Below are 14,470 nucleotides of genomic sequence, written 5' to 3'. Positions count from 1 at the left end.
AGATTGCTGATCAGAGACTGGGAGAGATGGATTGTACGGGCTGTGGCTAAAAAAAATGTACTGAAGGTGTCTCATATATGAATAATGTTGGGATCCCATGGCTGTATACATTAAAAATTACTATTAATTTGTTATGTTCTATCAGCTGTTAATTAACTTAATAAAACCTATTCCAATATTGCTTTGTCAGAAAAATGGTTTCTCAATGACACTAAATATTCTCTGATGTGGTGTGTGTGTGTGTGTGTGTGTGTGTGTGTGTGTGTGTGTGTGTGTGTGTGTGATTTCTTCAATAATCCTGTCTATTAGTTGATTATTAAAGGAAATGACTGTCATATCTGTGAAATTACTAGACTCTCATTACTGGAAACTTTTTATATCAAAGACAACTTCCTTGTCTTACATTCTCAGCTACCTAGACCCTTATAGATTGCCCCATTCCACAGTGACAGAGATCTGTGTTCTCTCCAACATTTTTATTTAAATATTATTTTTAGTGCTTTATGTATTCAGTGTCCCAAAGTCTTGCATACATATCCCTACCCATTCCATACTTAAAGATTTTTTGGACACACGTTACGCAGTACATGGAGTTTTATTTTGTTATTATTTAAACCCTTCTAAATCTGCACAGTTAAGTTTTTCTTCAGAAAAAAATGAGTGAGATAATCATCTGTGAATGCTTGCTTATTTGATGTTGGGTTATAAGATCAAGAACTCAGAAAAGTTCATAAAAGGTTTGAATTATACCTGCAATGCATGAAGAGTTTGTCTTTGGTTATCTCTCTGTGCTGATTCTCCTATTTTTCAAGTAATGCTGTTACTTGAATCATGCAGGCTTAAAATAGAAATGACAGAATAAATCATTCAGTAGAGGCTAACACTTATAAACTCTTTGTTCATAAAATCTAAATTTATACTCTCTTATTAGTTTTTGAAATTATACCTTCCTTTAAGCCAAATGCTGTGACTACACCATTTATTCTTTTCTGTATCTTTCATAGTCATCAAGCAAAAGTCTGATTAAGATTTTTAATTCTTAGATAACCACAATTTTATCTCCAACAAAGGATATCATCTAATCATCTGATAGAGAGTTACCAATTTCTACTTCACTAGTTGCACACATAAGGTTTTGAATTGTGATTATATTTTCTCCTCATTGACTCATATTCTAATAATTTCTTTCACAACATTTTGCTTTCTTTGAGACATTATTTGAAATATCTAAGAAATTAGTATCAATGACATATTTATAAGTGCATATAAATTTGACTTTATTCAAATGATTGAATTTATTAATTTGATTTCATAAAACTGTATTTGTTTCTACTAGTTACATTTGCAATAATGATTTTACATTTTTATGTTGCTATGTGGATTAAACCTATGAAATACAAGAGAAAAAGGATATAGTGCAGTTCTAAAAGATAAGCAATTAGGATTTCTTTCTGCTTTGTCAGAGAATTCAATTTAACAAAAACATATCTAGGTTAATTTTAGATATTATAAAATAAAATTTTGTTATCTTGTAAATCAATAAAATGTTAGAATAAATTAAATCTAGTATGTCATTAAAAACATTTGTATACATACACCTGAACTCATTAAAATGATAGCATAAGATAATACTATGAAACGTAAATTACTTATATGATTCTATATTGAGACATGTATATACACATGTCACAATATGGGTCTACACACATTTATAAACTAATTTATGTAAATCATCTTTATGAATCATTCATATTTTTGAGAGTACTAAGATTAAGACCATATATTTCATCCAGTTCTAGTCACTCATTTTAGCTTAAATATATAATGGATAAAAGAAAAATACAAAATAAATAAAGATTGAAGAAATACTCAAACATAGACAAAGATGGTAAAAAAGAAAAGAGGAAAGAAAGAAAATTTCAGTTAAAATCATTATTTAGAACTCTGTGTCTAGTAGCTCTCCATATTCCAATGATAAAGTTGAAACATATTTACTGGTTCATAACTAGAATTGCTCTACACCAGTAGACTGAGTAATTGCAATTGATACCATGTAAATAAATCTAAGGAATATATGAATGTTGAATCAGATTTATAGAACTATACATATTTTGATCATCAAATGTAACGGTAATATTATTTATGTTCTCACTTACCTTTTGAATAAGAATTCATCTTTTTAGAGGCAAATTACCAACCACATGAAAATTTAAAAAAACAAGAAAAGGGCATAGGCGAAGTTGAAATAGACTACCCAGTCTGGAAAGAGTTGCCTGTCAAAAAAAATCTTGAGCTTTCTTTTTAAACTGCTAATTTTAAATTGGCTTTGAAAAGTACTAGCTATTATGAATATCTTGAAATGTGTGAAGAAAAAACATCATTATAAAGTGTAAGTGCAATATTTATATGAAAGAAAGGAATTTTGGGGGTTAACTTCTGTGTAAAGGAAGCATTTTCCAAGCATGCAGTTTCCCTTTATGTGCAAAGAAATAAATAAAATTAAATTATTGATTAATCAATATTGATTAATTAAATGAATATGTTAATTAAATGTATTTTCCATTATATTTTATTTCCCATAATATATATTCCATTAAATATATGTACCACTTTTTATTTGCCATTGCATTTGCTTTAGTTGCTATATGAAATGAATTATTGGTTTATTTAATTCTCATGAATGCTTACTGAATATTCATGAGAAACTGATTCAAACAAAACCAAACAAAACCCACACAATCTATTTAGCTTTTAAAACATAGTATGCATTAATGGCATCAACTTTTGGTTTTGTAAAGTACTGACAAATACAAAAAATATTACATTAAATACAAATAATCAATAATTTAATTTCTAATTATTATTTATTTAAACATAAAATTTTCCAAAATAATTTCCCGACAAAATATTTTCTAACTTAACAATATAGCTTCTTTTGATTTGATTATTTTTTATCATAGGAAATACATATATATGATGGTATTTTTTGAAATTTTATTAACTGCAAATGTGAAGTTGTTATTTTATACAGCATTGTTTAAATAGACTTTCTCAGGGTTCAGTTGATGCTATCACTTCTTTTCAGAATACATCACTCACTGTGCTGTAGACAACCGCTTCTCGTTCAAGAGCATCTGTTACCAAGACTCTCCTCTCTGACACAGGAACCCTTCACCCAATATGGAGAGGAAATGTTTACCTCACAGGTTTAATACTGATTTATAAACTAACAATAGGGTCTCCCAGGTGCCTGACAAGCTCTACTGAGATTTTAAAAGTTTAGGGAATTTCCAACTATCCTAGTCAAAATGCTTGCATTTATTTTTTCCTCAAGGGATCTGGGGAGGCTGCTTTTCTTGTAGAGCATGTCTTTCAATCCTATTGTACTGGAGAAATGGATAAGTATCATTTTATTAGAAAGTGAACACCTGTCAATTTCTTCCTTTATTGTAGGAAAGGCAATTTGAAATGAAAATGTATAATGGTCAAAGTCTAAGAACCCTTAGTTTTTAAATAGGAAAGGAATCAATTTGTAGAAATCTTTAAAATATGTCCATATGTGCTATCTAATGTCAAAAATACACAGCCACTTCATATGATTTTGAGGTATATACACCTGTTTCTTTTTTCTGAGAATAATATAGAATGATGTATTGAAATAAATATATTCGATAGTAAATATACTACTTTAATTGACCTAGCTGAATTACAAGTTTCATTTTCAATTTGATTTCAGTTTTTCCTAATCAGAAGCTTTAAATAATTTATCTGTTATTTTATGATTTGTAAAAATGTATAAAACCTTAAAAATAAGTCAGAAGATACATGTGTTCAAAGTCTTACTCTTGAGTTTTGTCTAAATGTGAAAAAAATTATTGCACTTGTTCTCTTCTTGGCTTTTTCTTTCATTGGCCCACATGACATCATCATGAAAGTGGCTGGTGTGCACTTCCCAATACTAACTCTTTTTTGATATATTTGCTGTGTTCTGAATCAATTCAGAATTTAGGTCATCCAAATGTCAAAATACTTAATTTGTTCAAATAGTTTTGACCAGTTAGTTATCCAAAATTATAAATGACACATGAAGACGATTTATATATATATATATAATATTGTATATACATATACATATATTCATGTCACAACACTTGATGAAAAAGAGGCCATGAATTTGAAATGAAATAAAAGTGGGTGAATGGAAGGACTGGATAAAGAAAAAAGGGAAACAATGTAATTATATTATATTCTCAAAATAAAATTAATAATAAAAACAGCAGCAGCAACAGCAACTACTGCTGCTGGTGATACTACTACTACTACTACTACTACTACTACTACTACTAATAATAATAATAACAATAACAACAACACAAAACTATTTGTACCCTCAACTTATCATTTATGTGTTCCTGATTGTTCATTGTGTAGACTAGTGGAGACTTAGCTGTAATCTTTACTACAGAGAGATTAAGGGGAAGTAGTGAGATGGCATTCAAGTGTGTGTCCAATGGGGAGTCCAACAGGTTCTTATAAATAGTTCTAATAGAAAAGTCATGTGATGGCCCTGATTAAAACAAAGTCAACCACAAACAACCTAAAAGTCAGAAATCTAGGAAGGAGTGTAGGAGAGGGGAGTATAGAGTGGGATGGAGAATAATAGGGGTAAAAGAAAGAAATATAAGAATGAGGGACAAAGCATTGGAATGAACTATATTCACGTATGAAGTTGTTAAAAACTACACTAAAGAAAATGAAAATCATGATTGCTATTACAACTGAAGTTTCTATTAACCTATGAAATGTTGCTATTTTAAAGCCACAATAATACTAATACTAAATAATTACCTGAACTCTTAAAATTACACAATTATATTGATTAATCTAGACCACAGTGGGATCTATTTTAACAGAAGAACTAAAAATGTTTTGGAAGCTTCCTTACATAAGTCAGAAAGTCATGGTTAGCCTTCCTTCTACTCTAGGAAGTAGAACTTATTTAGATGTGGAATGCTTTACAGTAAGTCCATTTAGTTCTACATTATGTTTCATATAACTACTCAAACTGAACAGTAACTTCGTAAACTGCAGTTTTTATGTTGCTAAGCAGCAGAATTCGTAATCTGTCATGAAATGGATACACACATTAAATAAAACAAAAAATGTTTGATAATGTTTGGGAAATGTAATTGCCTATATATCTAAAATACTAGCTCTTTAGCAGAATCACTGGCTGTCTCAAGGGCAGATTCAGTAAATATTTAATTTCTAGAATATCAAATGCTTGGGGATGATCTTACTTGTAGACGAGACTATCTTAGGAGAAAAGGCAAGGCTGAGAGAAAAAAAAACTACCCAAGACTGTGAGCAAGTGACTTAAAGCAAACTGATCCCTTTCTTTGTGTCATTGTTGTTATCCATGCATTTTTATTGGATAGTTTTTAATTTACATTTCAAATGTTATCCCCTTTCCCCCACCCAACCACCCAACCCTTTCTGCCTCCCTGCCCTGTCGTACCCCTACACTGGGGGTTCCAGCCTTAACAGGACCAAGGACTTCGCTTCCCACTGGTGTCCAACAATGCCATCCTCTGCTACAAATGCAGCTGGAGCCATGGGTCTGTCCATGGGTAGATTTTGGATGATGGTTTAGTCCTTGGGAGCGATGGTTGGTTGGTATTATTGTTGTTACAGGGTTCCAAACCCATTCAGTTCCTTCAATCCTTCCTCTAACTCCTCCAATGGGGACCCATTCTCAGTTCAATGGTTTATTGCGAGCATTTGCCGCCGTATTTGTCATGCTCTGGAAAGGATATATATATGTATGGGCTGGATCCCCAAGTGGGGCAGGCTCTGAGTAGCCATTCCTTAAGTCCCTGCTCCAAACTTTGTCTCCATAGCTCTTCCTGTGAATATTTTTGTTCCTCTTTCTAAGAAGGAGTGAAGCATCAGCATTTTGGTTGTCCTTCTAGCTTCATGTGGTCAGGGATTGTATCTTGGGTAATCTGAGCTTTTGGGCTAATATTTACTTATCAGTGAGTGCATACCATTTGTGTATTTTTGGGATTGGGTTACCTCACTCAGGATGATATTTTCTATTTCAATCCATTTGCCTATGAATTTCATGAAGTTGTTGTTTTTAATAGCTGAGTAGTACTCCACTGTGTAGATGTACCACATTTACTGTATCCATTCCTCTGTTGAAGGACATCTGGGTTGTTTCCAGCTTCTCGTTATTATAAATAAGGCTTCTATGAACATAATGGAGTATGTGTCCTTGTTATATGTTGGAGCATCTTTTGGGTATATGCCCAAGAGAGGTATAGCTGGGTCCTCAGGTAGTACTCCATCCAATTCTGAGGAACCTCTACACTGATTTTCAGAGTAGTTGTACCAGCTTGCAATCCCACCAACAATGGAGGAGTGTTCCTCTTTCTACAAATCATTGCCAGCATTTGTTGTCACCTGAGTTTTTGATCTTAACCAATCTGACTAGTGTGAGGTAGAATCTCAGGGTTGTTTTGATTTGCATTTCCCTGATGACTAAGGATGTTGAACATTTCTTTGGGTGCTTCTCAGTCATTCGATATGTCTCAATTGAGAATTCTTTGTTTAGCTCTGTATCCTATTTTTAATAGGGTTATATTGTTTCTCTGGAGTCTAACTTCTTGAGTTCTTTGTGTATATTGGATATTAGTCTCCTATCAGATGTAAGATTGGTAAAGATAAGTTGATTGCCATTTTGTCCTAATGACAGTGTCATTTATATCTTTGGGATTCTGAACAACATTTGGTGATATCATTATTCACTTATGTGTTTATCTCTGAGGAAATTTCTCAGATCAAATGGGAAAGTGATAGGAATAGTTTGTTTCCACAGTTCAGATATAATCAACATAGAGGCATCTATAGATTCTGAATGCTGTTGTCAGGTGCATATATAGCTAGATTTAGATGTCTTATATCGTTTGGCCCAATTGGGAAACACATTTAAATTTTAAGCTTCTTTGTCAATTCTGAAAGGCAGTTTCCATGTTGGTTGCTCACAGTGTCTCTAGAGAAGCTACAAACATCCATACCCACAGCTGTTAAACACACATTACTACCAGTGTTGTACGGTTGAACCCGCAGAGTGCTATAAGAAGGACAATAGCCACACTTGGGAGGTGATCAAGACATCCGTTTGCATACGTGATCTGAGATTCTGTCTGTGTTTTAGGAATCCTCTTTATCAGAACATCTGATGGAAGGAGAACTACTATGTCAGGTAGAAGTTCAAATGTGCTGTTGCAGAGTAGGCTAACTGCAATGATAGTGCACTCTACATGTTTTTATAGTGCTTTTATTTTAAAATTTATAATGTAACTTCATACGTTCCCTTTTCCTATTGCTCCCTCCCTATATGCTTAAAACTTAAAACTTGTTTAAAAGCTTATATTGTTATGGGTCTAGGGTCACATGCTATTTTAAGAAATAACACAAAATACCTTTAGTGATACTTAAAATATTATGTAAAATGATCCACTAGCATTGATTGGTAAGGAATGTGTGGGCCAAAGAATGACGACAGAAAAAAAAGGATTGCTTTCTGAATCCTGTTATAATTTTAGGAACACCAAATAGTGTTTTTGTTTTTGTTTTTGTTTTTTTTTTGGAATGGATCAAACCAATTAAAGGGTAATACCTTGAATGGAAAGGTTTCAATTATATAAATGTTCTCGATTTCTTATTTATGATTTGCATACATGTAAAATTCACATAATGCTATACTATGTCATTCTTTGGTAAACTGACTTCCTAACAGAATTGAATTAATACAACCTGGATATTTACTACCACATCTGATGAAATCACATAGTCACACCTCAGCATTCTTGCGTTGCCTCTAGGGAGTAGAAAGTCCAATGCTGATACTCACATTAAGAAAAAGAGTGTTTAGGGAGATTCTAATTCTCAGGGGAGAGCTTCACACATAACAACTTAGCTCAATCTAGGCCAACATTACTCATGGTCTTCAACAGAGAAGGAGAAGCTGTGCTAGAATTCTGGAGAGGACACTGTCTTAAGAAGCCAGGTGAGAGAAAAACTATGTATGATTTGGGATAGAAATTTAGATAAAATATTACACATAAATTAGTGTGTATGGGAAGAGCTAATTAAGTAGGAGGAATAACCCAGGCCTGAGGAAGGGATCTTTTAGGGAAAAACATCCCTAAGTTGATTCTATCAAATATCTGAGATGTACAGAAAATGGTAGTAAAACACTTAAAATGAACTGGAGAAGGAGGACTGTCTACACACATACTGATGGTGACCAGTGACCCCTCCTTCACTACAAATGTAAGCATACTTTTACATTCAAAAGTACACATTCAGAAAGTGCCCTGAAAATACAGTCTAAGCAAAAAGAAACATCAGTTACATAATGAAGCGATTAGAAACAGGTGACACATAGAACTGAACAAATGACACTTTGCAAGTAAGGGGACTCAGAGAGGTGTATTCTTATCACATTTAGGCTGAGTTTTCCACTCAGACTTTCCTGATAGAGCAGCTGTCCATTAAAGGGGCAGTTCCTACCAGTCCTCTGAAGCTAATTTTTTTTCTTTTAGGAACTTTTATTTATTTATTTTTTCATCTTTATTAAATTGGGTATTTCTTATTTACATTTCAATTGTCATTCCCTTTCCCCTCCCCTTCACTATGGGTGTTCCCCTCCCCATCCTTCCCCCATTACCGCCCTTCCCCCAACAATCACGTTCACTGGAGCTTCAGTCTTGGCAGTACCTAGGGCTTCCCCTTCCACTGGTGCTCTTACTAGGCTATTCATTGCTACCAATGCGGTTGGAGCCCAGGGTCAGTCCATGTAAAGTCTTTGGGTAGTGGCTTAGTCCCTGGAAGCTCTGGTTGGTTGGCATTGTTGTACATATGGGGTCTCGAGCCCCTTCAAGCTCTTTCAGTCCTTTCTCTGAATCCTTCAATGGGGGTCCCGTTCTCAGTGAAGCTAATTTTTTATTTCATCTCTGAGGTTTTACTTCTCATAATTATAGCATGTATAATTAATTACTGCATTAATTACTGATTAATCACTGCATTAACTTCTGAGTCTGACCAAAAGGATAGAGGTGGAAAATTTGAGCTGTAGAATGTGTGACTGAAAGTAGAAATCTGTCAGCAGGATCCTGAAACATCCCAGAACTAGTAACAGAAAAAAAGGTAAGTCAGGATTGAGACTGATTTCGGTGGTTTTCCTTCATGTTCTTTCTCTATCAGAACCTGAACTCAAAAGAAATTTTAAATGAGTCATAGAGGAATAGTGAGAGTCAATGGGAATGTATGCTCACATGCATGGAATAAAGATTTCACAATGCAATCTCCAGTAAAGCTAACAGCAGGGGCAGTGGCGGCAAGTGGACATGTGAAGAACCAGATGTCTAGGGCTGATGCTCATGGTACCATTTCTTATGATGGGAAGACTGAGAAACGTGGTTAATCTTTAACTTTAGAAACATGGAAGGTGAGCTAAGATAAAAATAGCAAACTTGAAAGAATTTAAATGTGTTCATAGATTTTTTTTCTAAAATAAATGTGTTGTGCTTAATGTAGAGAATGAAAATGGAATCATCTCATAAATATTGTATGATATTTTTGTATTGATAGTTGCCTGATATTTTCAGTGGAACTAGTTAAATGTTCCAGATTTAATTTGTGTCATTAGTACAAAATATATTTCAGAATTAAGCACATAGCCAAAACATCTATGAAGTATTTGCCTGAATTAAGAACAAATGGTTAACACCAAACCACATATGTAAAGTAGGCCTACTATAATGTGCTTAGACATACTGACTCAAAATGAACTCAATCACATTCAATAATCTTTATGAAAATATCTATATGTTGATAGTCACAAAATTAATATTTTATACTTTGAAATTAGTCCATATGCTATGTGAATTAGTATGTAAATATTTTAAGTATAGATACATTTTCAATTTTATAGAAATAAACAAGGAAAGGGAATAACATTTGAAATGTAAGTAAAGAAATATATATATAATAAAAAAGATATGATACAGTAAAAAAAGAAATATTTTACTTTTACTTTATGTGGTACATGATTTTAGAAACCATGTTTGTATTAAGGAATGACTTGTTACTTGTCACAGTACTTCTAAAAATTAGTGATGGAGAAGTGACAATAAAATAATCTAAATCTACCACAAAGTATTTTGGACTATATTGAACATGAGAAAAAATATAAATTCATGTAGGTCTTTTTAGTTTTTGCACTCACATGCAGAAATTTTTAAGAAGAAAAAAGCATTAGCAATTCCCAGCTTGCTCTGAGGACTAGGTTCACACCTTACTTAGTAAAGTTTTGTCTGTTATATGCAAAATACTGGTTTCAATCCCAATACCACAAAATGCCTTAATTTTATGAACAAGCAATCAACTGATATAACATTTATCCATTATAAGTAAGACTGAAGAATTCCACAAAATATTGTGCTGCTGAAAATAGATTGAAAATTTCATTAGTGAATGGGAATTTTGTTAATGATAATTTCCAAGGTTTTCATTTTAAAATGTCATTATATCAATGCTATAACTTAAATTAAAACATATTTTTTTATTTTTTCCTTCAGTAATACATCATACCTGAAGAAGACTTTCCATAATGGAATACTCTTTATTGGGTTCAACTTATACAATAGGAAAGGTCATAAAATCTTTTATCACACAAAACAACAGACCATTCATGACTGTATGAGGATGAGACAAAAAGAATGTGCATTCAAGGTGCAAAAGTTATAGAGACAGGGTTCTGCATCTATTTCTAGGACAACACATTTGATAGGAGAGGCATGCAGCTCATGACAACATGCTCCATATAAATATCACCAACTCCATCTTCTCCGCCTCCCTAGTTACAGGCATTCCAGGGCTGGAGACAGTGTACATCTGGGTATCCATACCATTCTGTGCTATGTTCCTCATTACTATCGTGGGTAACATGACCATCATAATTGTTATCTGGCATGAGCAGACTCTTCATGTTCCTATGTATCTCATCTTGGCCATGTTAGCCTCCTCTGATCTGGGTCTCTCTCTCTTTACCTTCCCCACTCTGTTGAGAATCTTCTTGCTGAATGCTAGAGAAGTGACAGCCTCTGCATGTTTCACACAGATGTTCTTTATTCACACTTTCCAAGTCCTTGAATCAGCTATCATTCTGGCAATGGCCTTTGACCGGTACATGGCCATTTCCCGTCCACTTCATTATCACTCCATTCTTACCGACACTGTGATTTCCAGGATAGGATTGTCTATTGTTGTACGAACCTTAGTTGTGCAGGTGCCTCTCTCCATCCTCTTGAGGAGGCTGTACTTTTGTCATTCCAATGTACTATCTCATTCCTACCGTTTGCATCCTGACATCATAAAGCTCTCCTGCTCCAGTACTAGTGTCAACAGTATCTTTGGACTCTTCGTGGTGCTTTCGACCATGGGGCTTGACTTTCTCCTCATCCTCCTCTCATACGTATTGATTCTGAAAACAGTACTGTGTATGGCTTCCCACAGTGGCCGCCTCAAGGCTCTCAACACCTGCATCTCTCATCTGTGTGCTGTGGTCCTCTTCTTCACACCCATGATCTGCCTATCCATGCTGCATCGTTTTGGTCCAAGGCTCCCCTCACATGTCTATGTGACCCTGGCCAACATGCACTTTCTAATTCCTCCTGTGATGAACCCCATCGTCTATGTGGTGAAAACCAAGCAGATTCGTGACAAAATTCAGAAACTCTTTATTAAAAAAGCAACAGAGAAAGCTCGGGTTTCACCTATAACATAAATTATGAAAATTTTATGTAATATTAAACATGATCAAAAGCAACCTTTCCTTTAAAATATTAGTTTTTTTTAAATTGAGCTTTGTACAGATATGAAAACCAAGAACTATAAAGTCATATAATTTCTTCAAAGCCACAAAATTCTCTCAAATTTCATAAAATTTTCTTTTCTTTTCATGCTCTATTTTTCATCTTATTGCTTAAATATGACCATTCAGGTGTTGTTTAAAGGCACCATGTAAATTCATCACAAAGTTTGTTCATGAAATAATGCTCATTATTATGTGCATAACTTTTAAAACAGTTTTCAAATTTTACTAAATTCAGTGTATGTGTGTATATGTACATGCACCAGTGTGTTGGTGCTCATAAAAGCCACAAGTGGTGCCGATCCAGGATTCCTTAGAGGTGAAATTACTAATGGTTGTTAGCCAAGCCATGGAAAGTCCTGGCTACTGGTACTAGCCAGACCAGGTACTGGGAACAGAACTTGGGTCTTATACAAAAGCAATACATAACCTTAACTTCTGAGCTATTTCTCCAACATATATTGTTTTAAGTTTGTGTCATGAACAGGATATTCAATTTCTCTTTTGTCTTCTAGAGAGATAAACCATGCATCATTTTTCATACCATTTTCTCTTCACTTGAATACAGCTGTCTATTTATCTAATAGATATATAGGACATTTAAATATGATTGTCTTGTCTTCATTGTGTTGTCTTTGTTCCTTAAACCAAGTAAGTTGTACAATCTCATACAGCAGCATAGATTGAAGTAGTAATGTGAGAAGGAGGTAAAGACAACAAAATTCAGATAATGAATTCCCATAACTTCACTCATAACCAACACATTTCAGAAAATGGTATAGAATCTGGGTTATACTGGGGCAAATGCAGAAGATGGAAAAATATGTGTTGTGTCAATAAAGTCAAATATTTGACTATGTGAGTCTTATCCAAGGATGTGTGTGTGTGTGTGTGATTGTGTGTGTGTGACTTTGTATACATCTACCATAACATTTTCATGCTTTGATTTTTATATTTTCTGTACTCAATTTAATTTTCCTCCCTTTAATTTTACCCACATCTGTTATAGACTTTCTGTTTAACATACATCCAATGGTCCTTTTTTTTCTTTTTTTTTTTGTGAAAAATCTAACATTTTTTAAAAAATTTTATTTAATCTTTTTACAGTCCAGATTTTATCCACCTCCCAGTCCACCCTCTGACTGTTCCAAATCCCAGAACTCCTCTCCCCATCCCTGTCTCCACGCCTCCATGAGGATGTCCCCAACCCACCACCCCCACACCCTACCAGACCTCCCCAACCCCTGGGGCCTGTAGTCTCTTGAGGGTTAGGTGCATCTTCCCTGACTGAGTACAGACATGGCAGTCCTCTGATGCTATGTATCAATCAAGCTTCATCCAGAGAAAATAGTCAACACATTCTTTTTTTATTAAAACAAAGAAATAGGATTATATTCCAATATGTGTTACAGTAAAAAAAAGTCAAGATAATCTCTTATGTGGTGTTACTTTTGGCATCAATATCATGTTCGGCAATTTTCTGGTTACCTTAGTCACCGGCACCCCAATGCTTAGGGGTATTTCCCATTAGCAGCAGCAGCAACAGCTACTCTGTCCACTTCTTCCTAGTATCATCATGCACAAATGAATTATTTTGAAGTTGGATAGCATAAAATTGTGTACAATATCTGCTCTGAGAGTACGAATGAATATGATGTTCTAGATTTTTTTATGGGCTTAATTTACAAATGAGGGTGCTTCCTTGCATGCCATGAGCTCTATTCACTCACTAGTCTTTAATTAAGTGATAGAGTAGGAGAACTATGAAACCATTTCTGTCACATGATTCCTGTTGAAAATTTGAAGCAATATATTGTTCTCACTGTTTCTGTATATTTTGGCCAATAAAGACATTGGTTCATTACGTGACAGAAGAAAATTAATTTTTGCATCACTTGTGTATGTTTCCATAGAGTGGTGATATTTATTTTGTCCTTAATGTTTTGAAGAATTAGGGATAAGCTACAAGTTCAACAAGTTAATTTCCTTCATAGTAGCTTTTTCCCCTTCCACCTGCCTTCTTTCCATTGCTGCTTTTTTTATGTTCATTTTTCCTTCCTTTCTCTTTTTTAATTTTATTTATTTTTTGGTTGAGAAAAAACTTGATTATTCACTCTGTTCTGACTTTAAAATTACATTCTCCATCCTCAGCCATTTACTTTTTAGTGCTGATGTTATGAAGCTTGTACCATCAAGTTATATTTATAATGGCTTTTTGCTGTTTTTCAAACAGGGTAACAACAAAAAATTATTAAGTAAACATGTATCTAAAAACTGACATTGAATACAATTATAAAACCATGACTATACATTGTCAAAAACTGCTAAGAGTATGTATGTGACTATTGAGTGCAGTACTATAAATGAGATGTTTCTATTAACCTCTTACAATGAATATAAGAGACAGAAGAAAAGAAGAACTTCTGTCAAAAGCTGTCTTCTTGAAATGACGTCTGTAACACCTATGAACACAGCAGAAGTCATGATGTGCATGTATTGTACAAGATTGCATTAATCTTGTAAAAT

At 33.9% G+C, this 14,470-nt stretch overlaps 1 protein-coding gene across 1 annotated transcript; it reads left to right on the top strand.

Annotated features, from left to right (window-relative positions):
- Nucleotides 1-10,885: 10,885 nt before the first annotated feature.
- Nucleotides 10,886-11,857, top strand: Or51aa2 (olfactory receptor family 51 subfamily AA member 2). Its single transcript, NM_001000147.1, is given in 1 exon segment — nucleotides 10,886-11,857. A coding segment is annotated over 1 exon segment (972 nt).
- Nucleotides 11,858-14,470: the final 2,613 nt, after the last annotated feature.

The sequence above is a fragment of the Rattus norvegicus genome, chromosome 1 (genome assembly GCF_021556685.1).
Source record: "Rattus norvegicus strain SHRSP/BbbUtx chromosome 1, alternate assembly SHRSP_T2T, whole genome shotgun sequence".
NCBI lineage: Eukaryota > Metazoa > Chordata > Mammalia > Rodentia > Muridae > Rattus > Rattus norvegicus.
The sequence above is the reverse complement of the archived record's forward strand: the minus strand, read 5'-3'. Positions and strand labels throughout refer to the sequence as shown.